We start from the raw sequence: 20,091 nt of genomic DNA, 5'->3' as shown, positions 1-20,091 counted from the left end.
TGGCTTATGTGTTTCCACCCTTCCCGATGCTTCCTCGATTGATTGCCAGAATCAAACAGGAGAGAGCATCAGTGATTCTGATAGCACCTGCATGGCCACGCAGGACTTGGTATGCAGACCTGGTGGACATGTCATCCTGTCCACCTTGGTCTCTACCTCTGAAACAGGACCTCCTGATACAGGGTCCTTTCAAACATCAAAATCTAACTTCTCTGAAGCTGACTGCTTGGAAATTGAACGTTTGATTTTATCAAAACGTGGGTTTTCTGAGTCAGTTATTGACACCTTAATACAGGCCAGGAAGCCTGTTACCAGAAAGATTTACCATAAAATATGGCGTAAATACCTATATTGGTGTGAATCCAAAGGTTACTCTTGGAGTAAGGTTAGGATTCCTAGGATATTGTCTTTTCTACAAGAAGGTTTAGAAAAGGGTTTATCTGCTAGTTCATTAAAGGGACAGATCTCAGCTCTGTCTATTCTGTTACACAAACGTCTGTCAGAAGTGCCAGACGTTCAGGCTTTTTGTCAGGCTTTAGCGAGGATTAAGCCTGTGTTTAAGACTGTTGCTCCACCATGGAGTTTAAATCTTGTTCTTAACGTTTTACAGGGCGTTCCGTTTGAACCCCTCCATTCCATTGATATAAAGTTGTTATCTTGGAAAGTTCTATTTTTAATGGCTATTTCATCGGCTCGAAGAGTCTCTGAATTATCAGCCTTACATTGTGATTCTCCTTATTTGATTTTTCATTCGGATAAGGTAGTTCTGCGTACTAAACCTGGGTTCTTACCCAAGGTAGTCACTAACAGGAATATCAATCAGGAGATTGTTGTTCCATCTTTGTGTCCAAATCCTTCTTCAAAGAAGGAACGTCTTCTGCACAATCTGGATGTAGTTCGTGCCCTAAAATTTTACTTACAGGCAACTAAAGAATTTCGACAGACGTCTTCCCTGTTTGTCGTTTACTCTGGTCAGAGGAGAGGTCAAAAAGCTTCTGCTACCTCTCTCTCTTTTTGGCTTCGTAGCATAATACGTTTAGCCTATGAGACTGCTGGACAGCAACCTCCTGAAAGAATTACAGCTCATTCCACTAGAGCTGTGGCTTCCACTTGGGCCTTTAAGAATGAGGCCTCTGTTGAACAGATTTGCAAGGCTGCAACTTGGTCTTCGCTTCATACTTTTTCCAAATTTTACAAATTTGACACATTTGCTTCCTCGGAGGCTATTTTTGGGACAAAGGTTCTTCAGGCAGTGGTTCCTTCTGTATAAAAGAGCCTGCCTATCCCTCCCGTCATCCGTGTACTTTTGCTTTGGTATTGGTATCCCAGAAGTAATGATGACCCGTGGACTGATCACACTTAACAGAAGAAAACATAATTTATGCTTACCTGATAAATTCCTTTCTTCTGTAGTGTGATCAGTCCACGGCCCGCCCTGTTTTTTAAGGCAGGTAATTATTTTTAAATTATACTCCAGTCACCACTACACCCTTGGTTCCTCCTTTCTCGTTGGTCCTTGGTCGAATGACTGGGGGTGACGTAGAGGGGAGGGGCTATATGCAACTCTGCTGGGTGAATCCTCTTGCACTTCCTGTTGGGGAGGAGTAATATCCCAGAAGTAATGATGACCCGTGGACTGATCACACTACAGAAGAAAGGAATTTATCAGGTAAGCATAAATTATGTTTTTCTCAAATCTTTCCCCAGCCAGCTTCAGAAAAGAAGGGATCTGAGATACGTCACTACTGTCCTTAAAGGGAAAGTCTACATCAGAATTTTTATTGTTTTAAAAGATAGATAATCCCTTTATTACCCATTCCCCAGTTTTGGATAACTAACACAGTTATATTATTATACTTTTAACCTCTGTGATTATCTTGTATCTAAGCCTCTACAAACTGCCCCTTTATTTCAGTTCTTTTGACAGACTTGCAGTTTAGCCAATCAGTGACTGCTCCCAGATAACTTCACGTGCACGAGCACAGTGTTATCTATATGAAACACATGAACTAACACCCTCTAGTGGTGAAAAACTGTTAAAATGCATTCTGAAAAGAGGAGGCCTTCAAGGTCTAAGAAATTAGCATATGAACCTCCTAGGTTAAGCTTTCAACTAAGAATACCAAAAGAACAAAGCAAAATTGGTGATAAAAGTAAATTGGAAAATTGTTTAAAATGACATGCCCTATCTGAATCATGAAAGTTTATTTTGGCCTAGACTGTCCCTTTAAGGAACAGGGGATACCATATAGACGGGGTTTCCCTACAACACAACGGTCACCTTTAGGAGAATCCCTGATCTACAAGCATTTAATCAAGCCTTGGGCACAGACATCAGAGCTCCATCGAACATGCCAGCACAAATACCAGAATCGTTGAGAGATGCACCCCACCTGCACGAGAACTTACCGGGCTGACCAACAGTCCAGATGTGACATCACTCCTAGTTAAATTACTTTAACCCAATGGGGTTGAAAAGGTCCTTGGCCTTTGTAGGCATTTTAATAGATGGACACCATGAACTCAAGATACCGGTACAGATAAGTCCCTTGATATTGTTAAGAACTGTTTATTTGTTATGATGTGGTTATCTCAAGTTGTAGAATATTTGTAGCTGATAAGTGTTCAGTAGTAATTGTTTTAATAAGATAAGAAACCCGCTACCTCACAACATAGAGTTGCAGTGTAGGTAACACAGAACACAGTGGAATAACCCTGGGCAAGAGGCGATGGCAACACTCAAATTACATATGGGTGGCTAGTGGGGTGCACTAAAATCACCATAATGGGTTTACTTGGTCACAGGCTGATTACTTAGCTACAGCTAACTCACCCAGACCTAATTCAACAAGCAAAAAAAGGAATAGAAGGGACAGCTTAACATAAGGTTGCCTTTGCAAGTTGCTGATTACTTTTAGAACATAAATGTTTTATGGTAGTTGTAGCAATATATCTAGAATCCACCATTTTACAAGATGGAAAACTGCATGATATATATTCTGCCAAACACCATTTAAGAAAAGCGGAATGCTATGGAATACACTTCGGCAATGCGTGATTATATTAACTGATTAACATATGGGTGGCTTGAAGTGGGACTATGAACCTTTACATTGGGTTTATTTTCTATTAAGCTGACCCTTCAGCTGTACACAGTTCCAATGGACCCAACTAAGCAAACAAGCAAGGAAGCGAAACCAGGTAATCATAATAATCTGTACACATTGTAGTCCTACATATGCACCATCATTTTTTGCACTACCTACAGAGTGCCCTCAGACACTCAACCTAGATAGTTACACAGGAATACTACACAACCTAAGATGCATAGAATTTCTTATATATGTTTAAAAATGTTTATATAATAATAAGTGAAGACACAGGGATAACTTCCCCCCGAAATTGTTATTTGTTTATTTGTTATTTTTGTTCCCTATTGTTGGTTGGTGGTTGATTGATTGTAGTTCACAAAAATTTGTAACATATATCGTTTCCCTACCTTCAGACCCATTTCCCTACCCAAGACCTATCCACAGTCACTGATATAACTCGCATAATACACAGGTTAAATTCCTAACCACTTGTATTTCCCCAAACCCCCCTCTTAACTTAACACCAACCAGATCTTCCCCTCTCCCCTAAACCACTTTTTCCTCTTACCCCTCCTCCTAACCCTCCCTTCTTTTACCCCCTTTTTTTTCCCTCTCTCTTAGCTACCCTAAGCCAGTTTAAATGGCTCCTCAACACAGTCGCATTAACAACTTAACAGTGGAGTTGATCACAATTAATGCTAAGGGACTTAACAGCCCGGGGAAGCGCTTTATAGTCGTAAGGAACATAAAGAGAATGGGAGGGGATATAGTTTTATTACAAGCAACACATTTTGCTACATCGCATGAGCCTTAAATGGTACAATCACCATTATCCAGTGGCATACTTTGCATCTGGGCCCACCAAAAAAATGGGGTGGGTATACTTTTTAGTGCTAACTTGCCGTTTAGGCTTGCACAAACGATAAGAGACCCAGGGGGAGGTACTTGATCCTAACTGGCTCACTCCATGGACAATCAATCACTTTGGTCAATATCTACTTCCCCAACCAAGCACAACTGCCCTTCCTACAGGAAATAGCCCACAAGGTATTAGAAAATCGGACTGGTGTATTGTTACTTGGAGGCGACCTTAACATGCCCCTTAATCCTGATCTTGACATATCGAACGGTATCTCCAGCGCTCCCCATAAAATATTAAAATGCATGGCGAGCACCCTGAAAGAGCTGGCCTTACACGACATTTGGCGCGTAAGGAACCCGGCTACCAAGGACTTTACTTTTTATACCCACCCGCATAGAAAATATTCCCGTATTTACTATCTACTCACGGACCCAACAGACCTTTCAATGACATCTAACAGTTGTATTCAAGCAATCACCTGGACAGACCATGTGCCAGTGTGTTGTTCGATAACCTGGCCCAATGCCCCTATAAAGCCACCGGTTTGGAGGCTTGACGATACACTCTTGAATGATCCCATTCAGCGAGAATAGCTACAAAACACACTTAGAGAGTATTTCACATTTAATGACGATGAAGCTACAAATAGCAATACTGTATGGGAAGCTCATAAAAGTGTTGTCAGAGGGGTGCTAATAAAGCATAAGGCTAAAATCACTAGGCAAAGGAAAATACTATACAAAACACTGTTAGATCAGGTAGCACATATAGAGAATGCTCATAAAAAGTTCCCGACTGACGATGTGCTCAGGTCTGCCCTGACCCAAGCCAGAACTAATCTTATGCATTACCTACAAGAAGAACATCAAAAGAAAGCACTTATACTCAGACAACAATTTTTTGAGCAGGGCGACATAGTGGGTAAGCTCTTAGCCCAGGCTATAGCACGTAGGAAGTTAAAATCATATGTGTATGAGATTGTAGACAAAAATGGGGAGACCAAGGAAGATGGTATCACGATAGCAAACATATATGGAGACTTTTATAAAACATTATATAATTTACATATTCCTAGTTAGGGGAGAGAGGAGCGGGTCTCCCAACCGCCCACTGATTTGGCGATACTGGAATACTTATCTAGTATCTCCATGCCCCAACTATCAAAAGAGGATTCAGAATACCTAGAAACCCCCTTCACAGTAGAGGAAATCCTTGCGGCAATCAAAGACTTACCATCAGGTAAAAGCCCAGGCCCAGATAGCTTTGGAGTAAAGTATTGCAAAACTTTCTCAGATATTCTTGCGCCGCGCCTTGTAAACATCTTTAATCAGCTGAGTGAAGCTTGTCTCTTGCCAGATACCATGCTATAGGCCCACAAAACAGTGATTCTTAAGCCAGACAAACCTCAAAACAAACCCGAAAATTGCAATTAGAAAAGAAGCGCAAGCCTCCTCCAGTTTAAAAGTTCATCTTTATTATACACACTTTAAAATTCCAGCAGCAGGAAACAAGAACAGCAGTGAAAGGTCTGACTAGTTTCGTCTATCCGCCGTAATCGTAAACCTGTTACACCTTTGAAATGAGGTAAATTAAAAAGGGTATACTATTCTCCAATTGGTTGACAGAAATGGGGTGTGGGGCTGTAAAGTTTAACTCATAGAGTACTGGAATAGTACTAGGGCCAGATAGCTATTTACATTGACAATATATTTATTTACAAAGCACTATGCTGTTAAAAAGTGTCAGATAAGTGAACAAGAGGTCCTGCACAGTATGCAAAGATAACATTATCAAGATAAACTGTATTATTAAAATATATAGTTTGTAATCAGTGCAGGGGTAAATCCAGAACAGATACTTAAGAAAACTACCATACATCACATTTAGTATCTCGTTAGCACATTCATATTTTCTATATAATACAGGGAGTGCAGAATTATTAGGCAAGTTGTATTTTTGAGGATTAATTTTATTATTGAACAACAACCATGTTCTCAATGAACCCAAAAAACTCATTAATATCAAAGCTGAATAGTTTTGGAAGTAGTTTTTAGTTTGTTTTTAGTTATAGCTATTTTAGGGGGATATCTGTGTGTGCAGGTGACTATTACTGTGCATAATTATTAGGCAACTTAACAAAAATCAAATATATACCCATTTCAATTATTTATTTTTACCAGTGAAACCAATATAACATCTCAACATTCACAAATATACATTTCTGACATTCAAAAACAAAACAAAAACAAATCAGTGACCAATATAGCCACCTTTCTTTGCAAGGACACTCAACAGCCTGCCATCCATGGATTCTGTCAGTGTTTTGATCTGTTCACCATCAACATTGCGTGCAGCAGCAACCACAGCCTCCCAGACACCGTTCAGAGAGGTGTACTGTTTTCCCTCCTTGTAAATCTCACATTTGATGATGGACCACAGGTTCTCAATGGGGTTCAGATCAGGTGAACAAGGAGGCCATGTCATTAGATTTTCTTCTTTTATACCCTTTCTTGCCAGCCACACTGTGGAGTACTTGGACGCGTGTGATGGAGCATTGTCCTGCATGAAAATCATGTTTTTCTTGAAGGATGCAGACTTCTTCCTGTACCACTGCTTGAAGAAGGTGTCTTCCAGAAACTGGCAGTAGGACTGGGAGTTGAGCTTGACTCCATCCTCAACCCGAAAAGGCCCCACAAGCTCATCTTTGATGATACCAGCCCAAACCAGTACTCCACCTCCACCTTGCTGGCGTCTGAGTCGGACTGGAGCTCTCTGCCCTTTACCAATCCAGCCACGGGCCCATCCATCTGGCCCATCAAGACTCACTCTCATTTCATCAGTCCATAAAACCTTAGAAAAATCAGTCTTGAGATATTTCTTGGCCCAGTCTTGATGTTTCAGCTTGTGTGTCTTGTTCAGTGGTGGCCGTCTTTCAGCCTTTCTTACCTTGGCCATGTCTCTGAGTATTGCACACCTTGTGCTTTTGGGCACTCCAGTGATGTTGCAGCTCTGAAATATGGCCAAACTGGTGGCAAGTGGCATCTTGGCAGCTGCACGCTTGACTTTTCTCAGTTCATGGGCAGTTATTTTGCGCCTTGGTTTTTCCACACGCTTCTTGTGACCCTGTTGACTATTTTGAATGAAACGCTTGATTGTTCGATGATCATGCTTCAGAAGCTTTGCAATTTTAAGAGTGCTGCATCCCTCTGCAAGATATCTCACTATTTTTGACTTTTCTGAGCCTGTCAAGTCCTTCTTTTGACCCATTTTGCCAAAGGAAAGGAAGTTGCCAAATAATTATGCACACCTGATATAGGGTGTTGATGTCATTAGACCACACCCCTTCTCATTACAGAGATGCACATCACCTAATATGCTTAATTGGTAGTAGGCTTTCAAGCCTATACAGCTTGGAGTAAGACAACATGCATAAAGAGGATGATGTGGTCAAAATACTCATTTGCCTAATAATTCTGCACTCCCTGTACACTTCCAACATATTGCAAAGAATTACTAGTGCTGGTGGATATTGACATATGATGGTCAGTCTAACGATTCTAGTAGGCTTCATAATTCCCTAATATGTTTCATCTTTTAGGTGTGGGTGGTCTATGGTAATCATGTCTAGAACTTACATATATAAAATACAATTGCACTTCTATATAGTTAAACATGTGAATGGTACACAGAGGGCATGTTAACCCCTGCTGGAACCAAATATTGCATTCCCTAATAAAAGTGCAAGTGCTTCTATGAGCACCATTAGACAAACAATGGTCCCTGTAGCCTAACTTTATCACCTAAACCAACCCCAAAATAATCCAAATATATATATATGAAATTTATACATCTATAAAAGGACTCCTATTAGAGGTTGTGCATAGGATTTCAATAAATCATGATTTTCTAGGATACTTGGAACACAAAGTATGAAAGATGTTTGTTTGTACAAAGAGAGCCCAAGTGCTAGTGAGAGGTAATGTTTGAGATATTATTGGGTATATGACTGGTCTGGATAAAGGTACAACTAGAAAGCATGTCAGTATCTGTAATTAGGATAAATGGACTAACTTAAGGTAATGGTCGAATTTAACATATGGATATTTAGAGAGGAAGGGGATACCGAGCGCAAACTACGTGATATGAACGTGTAAAGGGCACCAGGTGGGCCGGATAAAACGAATGGCTCCAGAGCACAATTATATAAGGAGATAAATAGCATAAGGCCCCGAAAACACTGATATCACAGTGTCAGGGACTTACTGCCAATGATTAATCAAGTCAAATTCTGAGTTGAACCCTTCAGGTATCTGAGTTCTAAGCTTAAAAATCCAATATGTCTCTTGTTTAGCTAAGAGTTTATCCTTATCGCCCCCTCTTCAATAGCTCTCCATTTGAATGCACTAACATTGCCTGTATGTATTTCAATGAAGTGCCTGGAAAGTGCTGAACAAGTTACTTCATTTTTAATGTAACCCAAGTGTTCTCGTATTCTGGTTCGGCTCGGCTTGTTCTGCCTATATATTGGTGGTGATGTTGTGTACATTCTATCAAATAAATGACATAAGGTGTTGAACATTTTATCAATCCATTTGTTTTAAAAATTTGGTTAGTGGTGCAGGAATAAAATTCCTTGCCCTCTACCAAATAATCACAGGCTTTGCATCTCCCATCACCACATTTATATGTTCCTTGAACACTTAACCATGAAGATGGCTTCTTAGTGGATGGTAATAAAGTCGGGGATAGTATGTTTCCTAATGTCATATTTTTGGAGTATATACATTTAAAGCCCTTTGTTACAACTTCCTTGAGGGCTTTGTCCCCATACAATATTGGAAAATATTTCCTCAGAATAGCACAAATATCATAGTATTCTGATGAATATTTAGTGATGAACATAGTTCTGTCATCAGTTCTGTCCTCAATTTTGTGCTCTAGGGCTTCCCGTCTACTGACACCAGCCACCTCCTTAGCCACGTTCCTCACCATTTCCGGTCGGTATCCTCTCTCAATTAATTTGTCAACCATACAATTACTTTCTTTTGTATAGTCTTGGTCAAGGCTACATAAACGTCTAGTTCGTAGCAACTGTCCTCTTGCTATTCCCTTAAAGACATGTTTAGGGTGTGAACTTCTGTGGTGCAAAAGTGTGTTACCCGATATTGGTTTTCTATACAATTTAGAAGTAATCAAACCAGTCTGTGGGTCACCCACTAATGTCACATCCAAAAAGTTAATGGCAGTTTTGTTCCATTCACAAGTAAATTGGACTCCATTATCACAAATATTCAAGTATTGTACAAAACTCTCAGCGTCAGCCTTGTCTGATGACCATACAATTAAGAGGTCATCTATAAAGCGCTTATATAGAGAGATGTGACTTCTGAGGGGATTGCTATCTGCATAGACAAAGGTACGTTCCAGCCACCCCATAAAGATGTTAGCATATGAGGGGGCAAATTTTGCCCCCATGGCTGTCCCCTGTCTCTGCAGGTAGCAAACCCCCTCAAACAAGAAATAATTGTGTTCCAACAAATATACAGTGACTCTGAGAATGTATTGTGTAATGTCACTGTCAATACCATAGATTGGTTCTATAAAATATTTAATAGCTTTTATTCCCATTTCTTTTGGGATGCTCGAGTACAGAGCCACAACATCTATGGTTAGCCAGCTAGATTCAGGTAGCCAATGTACTTGCTCTATTAAACCCAAAAGGTGGGTGGTGTCTTTGATATAGCTGTGTAGTGTCCCTACTATAGGCTGCAGTATGGCATCTAGCCACTCTGACAGAGGCTCCAGGAGGGAACCTATGCCAGATACAATAGGTCTACCTTTTATGTTTGTAAGTCCCTTGTGGACTTTTGGTAGATGGTGAAAGATGGGGGTGACAGGATTATTCACATATAGATAGTTCGAGGTCTCTATATCTATAAATCCCCCACCTACACCATCGTCCAACAAGTCATATAATTCTCTTTGGAATCTGTCAACAGGGTTAAAAGTGAGTGTAGTATATGTATTAGGGTCTTCAAGCTGCCTTAGTGCTTTAGCAATGTATGTATCTTTATTGAAGACCACTACACTTCCCCCCTTATCAGAATTTTTAATTACTATTGATTTGTTGTTCTTAAGCTTGCTTAATGCCTCCTTTTTTTTAAGGGATAAATTATGTGACTTATTTCTGTGAGATTGATGTAGTATTGTCAGATCTTCCACAACCCGTTTATAGAATAATTCTAGTGTCTGACCCCTACTCTGTATGGGGTAAAATTGAGTAGCCTCTTTGAATCTAGGCAATGATGGTGAGGTGGTGGCTGCATTGGGATCATTTGATTCAACATAAAGTTCCTCTAGTGCCGTTATATCACATACTTCTGAGAATGAGGGAACCGTATTTCTCAGGGGCACCTGTACAGGGTCTGGTTCTGAATTAGTGGTGATATTAGTTAGAAAGTGTTTACGTAGGGTAAGTTTTCTAAAAAATCTGTTGACATCGATAATTGTGTTAAATAAGTTAAAACTGTTGTCTGGGCAAAACCCCAGACCATAGTTTATAACTTTGATTTCAGTATCACTTAAGGAGTATGATGAAAGGTTGATCACACTATTTACTGGGGGCGATTTACTGTTTTGTTTTCCCTCAGTGTGTACCTGTGTTTTTTGTTTGGATATTCTTTTCCTCCCCCTGTGGGTGGCTTCAAGGCCGGCCGAAAAACCTGCGTTTGGTCCTTTGGCTTGGTGTTATCTATAATGTCACTCTCCCTGTTAGATGGAGCACTCTCTGGTCGTCTATGAGTGATTACTTTGGGTCTTACCACCTGGTCAAGTACTGTTGGAGGAACCCCTGTAGTCATATGGGTATGTGTAAGTAAAAATTCCCTGAGACCCTGGTCTGTGTGTGCTGTTTCACTCTCTGAGGGTGAATAATCCTCACCAGACGTGGATGCCGCCCATGATGACTGGTCATCATCTGTGGCATCCATGTCAACAAAGGTCACCTTTTTCTTTTTCTGTTGTCTCCTCCTGTGTTTATATGGGATTTTGTCATTAGTCAATTTTCCAATTGTTTCACCGTTAGTAATAGCAAGTGTGTTAGAAGAGCTTGTCCCACCTGTAATGTTCCTGTTCAAGTTATGTCTATTCCTACGTCTTCTGGGTCTATACCAAATAAATACTTTATTGTCCTGGTAGTCCCTCTGGTCCCTTAGGAATTTAGTATGTTTAGTATGTATTAATTCCTTCCTAGAGGACTCCACAACTTCTGCCAACATTTTGTCAAATTCCCCATATTCCTTAATCCCCTTGTAGTTATTTAATTCTGTCTGTAACTTAACAATGTCATTTCTGACTATTTGTAACTGCTCTGCTTTGTATCTTGCTAAAATACCCATAAGCCTGAGTGAACAATCTGACAGTATACCATTCCATTCTTTAACAAAATCATCATTATTCGTTACTTCAATATTGGGAAATTTTTTAACTCTTAGTCCTCTCGGGATCATCCCCAGATCCAAGTATTTCCCAATAATCCAGGTATCTAATTTAAGACGTATTTCTTTGAGTCTTAATATTTCCAGGGAATAAAACATATCTCCCAATTTGACATCTTGTGATTCAGTCTGAAAGAAATCTTCCAGTTCCAAACCCTCAAAATCAGAATCATTCAATGGTAAAAGAGAATAGTATCCATTAATGTCCTGTGTTTCCATATTTGTGTTGCAATTAGCACACACAAAACAAAGTAGGCTGCAGTAATAAATGGTGAAACAATAAGTCCCCAGATGAGAGACACAACCAAGACCAGCAGGGATCAAGGAAAACAAAAAGTGACAAAGAAAATATTCCCTAGCTGTGTCTAGTGTATCACAATTAGCACTTTGATTCCTTGCACATAACAGAGCAATCCAGTATCGACACTATTCAGACAAAAATAGAACCAGTTCAGTCAATAGTTGGCGGTACCTTGCAGTAATCAACACACACAAACTCCCAGTAGTGAACCCAAAAATTATCACACAATATATTTACTGAATTCCGATGTGAAAATCTTAGGTAAGATTATGGCCAATCGATTAAATAGATTCCTCCCCCAGCTAATCTCACTGGATCAAGTAGGGTGTATTCCAGCATGTGAGGACCGAGACAACACCCTGAAAGTGACCCATGCCCATAGCAACTCAATTCCACTAGCACTTGTCTCATCTGACGTGGAAAAGGTGTTTGACCGGGTTAACTGGTTATTTATGCGCCACACTTTAACCCTTTGAGTGCTAAGCACTTTCCCACCTGGGTGCTAAGCTGTTTTAAGGTTTGTTTGTTTGTTTTTTTAAATATTTTTATTTTTTAACTTCTTTTTTTTTCCATATCCCCAAGACTTACACTGTTACAAAAGTTAAGCGATTACCTTTCCAATGGTGGGTCTTGGGGGTCTGTAGCTACTTAGATGCCTGAGATACAGGCTTGTAAGCAGCATGCCCCCTTTTCCTATAGTTAACTCATTTTTTAATAAAGTTGCGCAGTGACGTCATCACGTCACTGTGTGTGATGTAACCACGCAAAACGTGAAGCCCCGGCGATGCCTTTCACTTTACAGGCACGACTGCCGGGGTAGGAGCGGGTGGGAGCCCCCAGATCACCCTCAAGGTGGGAGAGTGCTAGCGACGGCTCTGAGCCGTCGTTAGCACCAGAGGGGGAAATTCTGCGATGGCTCAGAGCTGTTGTTAGCACTCACAGGGTTAACAAAGTTGGGCATTGGACCTAGCTTCACTAATAGAATTTTTGCATTATATTCCGCGCCTAACACCAAGGTAAGAGTGAATGGAACACTATCTAAGACATTTAAAATTAATAATGGAATGAGGCAGGGATGCCCCTTATCACTGCTCCTTTTCGCAAGCAGGATACGAAATAACTCTAGGATTAGGGGTATTACAGTAGGGGGCACCGAGCACAAACTCGCAATATATGCGGACGATATACTTTTGAAATTATCCTACACTGTTACCTCGCTTCAGGCGGCATTGAGGGAGTTCACAGAGTACGACGCAGTAGCAACAAAAATAGAAATCCTTAATATCACGGAGCCCCAAAAAACTTGGGACACCCTCAAACAGAACTGCTCTATTAAAATTGCATCTCATACAATAAAATATTTGGGTATTGCAATTACCCCAGTAGTGAAGGACCTAGTGGAACTCAACTACAAACGTTTAAGAGATGATGTTATACGTGATCTCACTAGCTGGAAAAACAAGAGTATTTCCTGAATGGGACATATTAATGTGGTCAAAATGAACATTTTGCCCAGAGTCCTGTACATACTACAGACAATCCCTATGTTATCGGCATCACATTTACTGCATCAAATACAAGTAGCCATAGAGTCATGTATTTGGAAGGGAATAAAGCCTTGAATAATAGGAAAACCGTCTATCTCCCAGGGACAGGGGGGGTATTGGGGTCCCGCACCTAGAGGAATATAGTAAAGCCATAAGTCTTCAGACTTGTGGGATCCCTGTCCTGGGTTACTCCTGCGCGCCGCCCAATGTTGATAAAAAATACCCACTTATAGATGAGGTGCTCACACAGTGGGACAAACTGCTAAGAATAGATAGAAACATCTCTGCACCTCACTCACCCTTGATACCGATACGGGAAAATCCGGACATTGGAATAGAGTATAGATCACACGTCCAGGGAAGCACATATCCAATAGCTGACTCCTATTTATAAAACAGACAGAACTTGCCAAATGGGACAGCCAATTATTCTCATCCTGGTACAGAGTAGCACAACTCACACACTTCTATAATACACATAAAGGAAAAAACACAATGAATAGACAAAAAACACCCTTTGAAAACCTCTGTTCAGCGCCCTCAAACCCTACGCACTTAATTTCACTCCTATATAAGCTCCTATCAGTCGAAGATGAATCTACATTACCTTCTTATGTAAAAGCATGGCAGGCAGACTTAGAATGTAGCATAGATACCAAGGACTGGCTAACATATTTTTTGAAAAAGCTGAAAAAACATCAGTATCAACTAGAGTGCAGGAGATGCACTTCAAACTCTTGAGTAGGTGGTATCTGACCCCCGAAATGCTTGGAAAAATATATCCAAACACAAATGGGGAGTGCTGGAGGGGCTGTGGAGAGGAAGGTACCCTCCTTTATGTCTGGTGGGCATGCCCACATATACAAACCTTCTGGGAAGAGACATTTTCAGAAATGGGGAAGATACTAAAGACCATTATCCCTCCCAAACCAAACTTTTTAATCTTTCATGAATTGCCCAAAATGATAGGCAAAGCCAGATATCTTCTATTCCTATTGATGCTTAATGGAACAAAAGGGCTTATCCCAAAGTATTGGATAAAACAACAAACACCAAGTGTACAGGTGTGGAGGGTCAGAGTAGGAGATCTGCTATGGCTTGAAAGATACCACTACCTAAAAATAGGCACAATTGACATTCACAAAATGATGCAGGCACGATCGCCGGGATAGGAGAGAAGGAATACTATCTCTCTCTTATCATACTCTCTATCCCTCCTCCTTGTATTGTCTCCCGCCCCCCCCCCCACCCAATTTTTTTTTCTTTACCCCCCTCACTTACCCCTCTCTGTTACCTTCCCCTTGACCCCTTCCCCATTGCCCGATTGGGCCTACGCAACAGGCTCTAGTATCGTTTCGATTCCGAGCTGTGAGGGAATCGAACTTAAAATCGCCCACTAACACAACCTGTTGTATTCATAATAACTATATCAAACGATAATGTTTTAATGTTTTAGACACACATTGTTCAAACAAAAGAGATATAACAAGGTCAAAGATCGATGAACTTCCTATCTTCACGAAGACTAAGAGCCACCAGATGTATACACATTTGCTTTAAGATATATTTCTCTGTAAGACAGAAAAAAGGAATATAAATGTAAAATGTCTAATATGAAAGCAATGTTGATATTGTTTTGAAGATGTGTATTCTCAATAAAGCTTGTTTTTTATAAAAAACAAACAAAAAAACATGCAGACAAAGCAGCATAGTTACATTTTAATATATCTTGTTCTCTTTTGCTAATGGTGCATGTTGTTTTGCAGGGTGTGAATGGGAGCAGTGAAGCCCCTCCTGGATCTCAAGTAACTTTCAAGGCTGGTTGGCTGAAGAAAAACAGTGGAGGTATTCTAGGTTCTTGGAAAGATCGCTACATTTGTTTGCATAAAACCCAGCTGCTGGTGTGTGAGAATGAGGTAAGGAGTTCATATTGTAAATATATTTATTGAGGAACTAGTATTGTTCTCTTGATATACAGAATTCTTAAATAAGTTATATCCAGGTGAGATCATCCTGCATTAACTATATACTGAAACAGGCACTGAGACCTCAGGAATTCACCAAAATAATTAAATAAATAAATAACTTTAAAAAAATCAATATTCGTCACTTTGTGACAATATTCCAAGTGACAAGATGTTTTGGGGGCAACAGCTCCCGTTGTTAAGTGTACTAGACATTAAACTGTAACAATCCATTTTAACTAATTAAGTAAGCCACATCCATTTCTATGCTACTTCAACAAGTTAACCCTTACATATCTACTTAACACACGGTTATTTTATGCTCTTTCCATCTTATAAACTGTACACCATTAGATATTTACAAATGTATCAAAATATTCAATATTTAAAGGGACAGTCTAGTCAAAATTAAACTTTCATGATTCAGATAGGGCTTGCAATTTTAAACAACTTTCCAATTTACTTCTATTATCTAATTTGCTCAATTCTTTAGATATCCTTTGTTGAAAAAATAGCAATGCACATGTGTGAGCCAATTACACAAGGCCTCTAGGTGCAGCAACTAATCAACAGCTACTGAGCATATCTAGATATACTTTTCATCAAGTGATATCAAGAGAATGAAGCAAATTAGATAATAGAAGTAAATTAGAAAGTTGTTTAAAATGACATGCTCTTTCTAAATCACGAAAGAAAAAAAATTGGCTTTCATGTCCCTTTAAGATGGCCACAAGCAGGGTGTTGGCTGAATCTTTCTTAGGGGCACTTATTTCTCCTTAATTAATGAGAGGAAAGTTTATCACTACAAAGTTTAGACTGCACTACTGGCTGTTAAATGGACTGTTTATTTCTAAAGTTCTGATAGCATATTTCACTATCATATTCAGCTAGTCTTTTATATTGTTTTAATTGGAGGTTAAATTGCAGAATACTTGTGATAGGGCTTTTACCTCTTCTACAATAAAGCCTCTATCTCTTTGATGTGTTAGTTAGCCTCCCTGTCTAACCTAAGAGGTAATGTCAGACTAGTATATCATTTTAATAACACGCAAAGGTAAAAGACTTCAACACACTATTTTGTTCAGAGACATGTAGTAGACTCCCTCTTTAACATATATAATAGGAGCCCTTAATCATTTACATCTTTTCTAGAGCAAGCTAGGATATAATTCTAAATTCTAGATTTATAGCCTGTTAAATCCAAAAAATATCCAGTAGCAGATATGTTCCCCACTCTGGTTATGTATAATATAACTAGTATTCTGAAAGGTGTGAAATAAATATATTAGTAGATAATCTTAATATAGCTACTGCTCTCATCCAGCCATTTCTAAGTTAATTACATTGCACTATACTACAACAGCGCTGGATGTTTTCCCACTGAATGGATCAACATGTCCTAGTGCTCTAAGCTTGTCCTGAAGTAGCGTATCATGTCCGCTGCACATCGATAAATGCTGACAGCAATCAATCCGATCGAATTCGATCAGGTTGATTTCTGTCTGCGGCCTCAGAGCAGGAGGACCGGTTATGGAGCGCTGCCCCAATATGTTAAAATAGAATATACTATTAAGAGATTTTAGCCACGTAATTTCCCCCCCCCCCCCCCTCAAAACTTTAAAACTTGAGATTTTAATAATGAGACCCAAGAGAGGTCTTCTCATTTCATTATACCTACTATATAAATTCATGTTTACATTTTTAAGGTCCAAGAGTTATTTTTGGAAGATTTCTCAATAAATAGGCACTTTGTACTAATGTTGTCAACTATATCTGTTAAGTATGCTTTTACTGAGCCGCACAAAAAGTATAATACCCTTATTTTTATTGTACTAGATTGTGGAGTACATTACATTTTTGTTGCTGTATTGTAATTTTCTTTCTATATTTGTATACTGTGTATATGCCTGATTTAATTACCTCAATAAAAAAAATACAATATTTAATAGTAGAGGTTTAGCATATTCAGTTAAAAAAATGTAATTGCATCCAAAGTGCAGCAAAGTTAAAATGTTATAGAAAAAAATATTTGTTTCCACATACTGAATTGATCTATTTTGAAAAGATAGAAATCTTACAAATCAACTCCTCATGGATGCTTTCAGAAAAAAATTCAAATTTTGAAAGATTCTCATATATATATATTCTCATCCAAAAAATTGCCCTGGATTTAAGCACAGCAAATGTTGCTATTGAGAGACAGAGGGAAGATTGGAGTATGAAGCAGTGACACCATTACTACTGGTGAAGGAGTTAGTCACAAGCCTGCCACAGGTGTCGCAGGGACATGTCCCTTGCCTCCTCCTGCTTGGCAGTCAGTATACTCCTCACTTAAATCCTGCTGTAATGTTCTCAGCTCTCTACAGACAACAGTTTGTTCTGTGGACTGGGTGTCTGGTAAGATTGTTCCAGCAAGAGCACTCACATATCCCACAGGCTATTAGCAGGTACATATGACATGTTACATCATAGTGAGGGGAGTTTATTTATTACAGACATTACCACAGTCACGTTAGAACATGATTGTTTTAATGTCGATATGTGTTGGGAGACTTAAAGGGACATGAAACCCATTTTTTTTTCGTGATTTAGAAAGAGCATGCAATTTTAAACAACTTTCTAATTTACTTCTATTATCTAATTTGCTTCAATCACTTGATATCCTTTGTTCAAAAGCATATCTAGATAGGCTCAGTAGCTGATGGCTGAACATAGATGCCTCGTGTGATTGGCTCACTGATGTGCATTGCTATTTCTTCAACAAAAGATATCTAAATAATTAAGTAAATTAGATAATAGAAGTAAATTGGAATGTTGTTTAAAATTGTATGCTCTGTCTGAATCATGAAAGAAAACTTTTGGGTTTAGTGTCCCTTTCAGAGTCAGTAAGGGTGCTTTTTCTTTAGAATACCCACTAATTTTTCTTTCTTCGACAGGTGTATTTTACATTTTTATTTTATTATTTAAGTACTCCTTAGCACGCACTCTGTAATTTATTTTACTTAGTTTATGCGCGCTTTTGTGTCTGCTATTATGAAACCAGGTTGTAATTTTTAAATGTGCTACATAGTGCACTCCAGTTCCTCTATGCAGTTTTATTTGCTAAGTCGCGCTGCCAAGCCTAGCACAAGTATTATTGTAACGCACTTAAGTACATGCTGTATTCTTTTGGGGCTAAAATTTCTCAGGTTAGTTAACTTTTTTCCCATCACGCGGAAGCCTGCAATGATCGGATGGCGCTTCTGAGGTGAATCTGCTGCGCTAATCTGTTGTTGTGCTTGGTCAAAATGGGGTAAGAAACAAGAGATTCAATATATATTATTTTTCTAAGATCTTAATACATTTTTATTTGGTGTGTATTCTCTTACGGCTAGATTTAGAGTTTTGTCGGTAAGGACCCGCGTAGCTAACGCCGGCTTTTTTCTGGCCGCACCGTAAAAATAACTCTGGTATTGAGAGTCCACATAAAGGCTGCGTTAGGCTCCAAAAAAGGAGCGTAGAGCATTTTTAACGCAGCTTCAACTCTCGATACCAGAGTTGCTTACGCAAGCGGCCAGCCTCAAAAACGTGCTCGTGCACGATTCCCCCAGAGGAAACAATGGGGCTGTTTGAGCTGAAAAAAAACTTAACACCTGCAAAAAAGCCGCGTTCAGCTCCTAACGCAGCCCCATTGTTTGCTATGCGTAAACACTTCCTACGTCTGCCCCTAACACCCTAACATGTACCCCGAGTCTAAACACCCCTAACCTTACACTTATTAACCCCTATTCTGCCACCCCCGCTATCGCTGACCCCTGCATATTATTATTAACCCCTAATCTAACGCTCCGGACACCGTCGCTACTTACATTATCCTTATGTACCCCTAATCTGCTGCCCCTAACACCGCCGACCCCTATATTATATTTATTAACCCCTAATCTTACACTTATTAACCCCTATTCTTCCGCCCCCGCTATCGCTGACCCCTGCATATTATTTTTAACCCCTAATCTGCCGCTCCGTAAACCGCCGCTACTTACATTATCCCTATGTACCCCTAATCTGCTGCCCTAATATCGCCGACCCCTATATTATATTTATTAACCCCTAATCTGCCCCCCACAACGTCGCCTCCACCTGCCTACACTTATTAACCCCTAATCTGCCGAGCGGACCTGAGCGCTACTATAATAAAGTTATTAACCCCTAATCCGCCTCACTAACCCTATAATAAATAGTATTAACCCCTAATCTGCCCTCCCTAACATCGCCGACACCTAACTTCAATTATTAACCCCTAATCTGCCGACCGGAGCTCACCGCTATTCTAATAAATGTATTAACCTCTAAAGCTAAGTCTAACCCTAACACTAACACCCCCCTAAATTAAATATAATTTACATCTAACGAAATTAATTAACTCTTATTAAATAAATTAATCCTATTTAAAGCTAAATACTTACCTGTAAAATAAATCCTAATATAGCTACAATATAAATTATAATTACATTGTAGCTATTTTAGGATTAATATTTATTTTACAGGCAACTTTGTAATTATTTTAACCAGGTACAATAGCTATTAAATAGTTAAGAACTATTTAATAGTTACCTAGTTAAAATAATTACAAAATTACCTGTAAAATAAATCCTAACCTAAGTTACAATTAAACCTAACACTATACTATCATTAAATTAATTAAATAAAATACCTACAATTACCTACAATTAAACCTAACACTGCACTATCAATACATTAATTAAATACAATATCTACAAATAACTACAATGAAATAAACTAACTAAAGTACAAAAAATAAAAAAATATCTACAAACATATTTCACAGA

The 20,091-nt window shown here is 39.2% G+C and overlaps 1 protein-coding gene across 1 annotated transcript in view; it reads left to right on the top strand.

Annotated features, from left to right (window-relative positions):
* The window catches only part of PLEKHO2 (pleckstrin homology domain containing O2), a 177,183-nt gene that overhangs the window by 65,503 nt on the left and 91,589 nt on the right, over window positions 1-20,091 (top strand). Inside the window, exon 2 of the mRNA XM_053717588.1 lies at window positions 15,065-15,214. Within this exon, the coding sequence (XP_053573563.1) occupies window positions 15,065-15,214 (150 nt within the window). The remainder of the gene's footprint in view (window positions 1-15,064; window positions 15,215-20,091) is intronic.

Source organism: Bombina bombina, chromosome 6 (assembly GCF_027579735.1).
Source record: "Bombina bombina isolate aBomBom1 chromosome 6, aBomBom1.pri, whole genome shotgun sequence".
In the NCBI taxonomy this organism is placed as follows: domain Eukaryota; kingdom Metazoa; phylum Chordata; class Amphibia; order Anura; family Bombinatoridae; genus Bombina; species Bombina bombina.
Note: the sequence above shows the minus strand (reverse complement) of the source record. Positions and strands in the feature narration are given on the sequence as shown.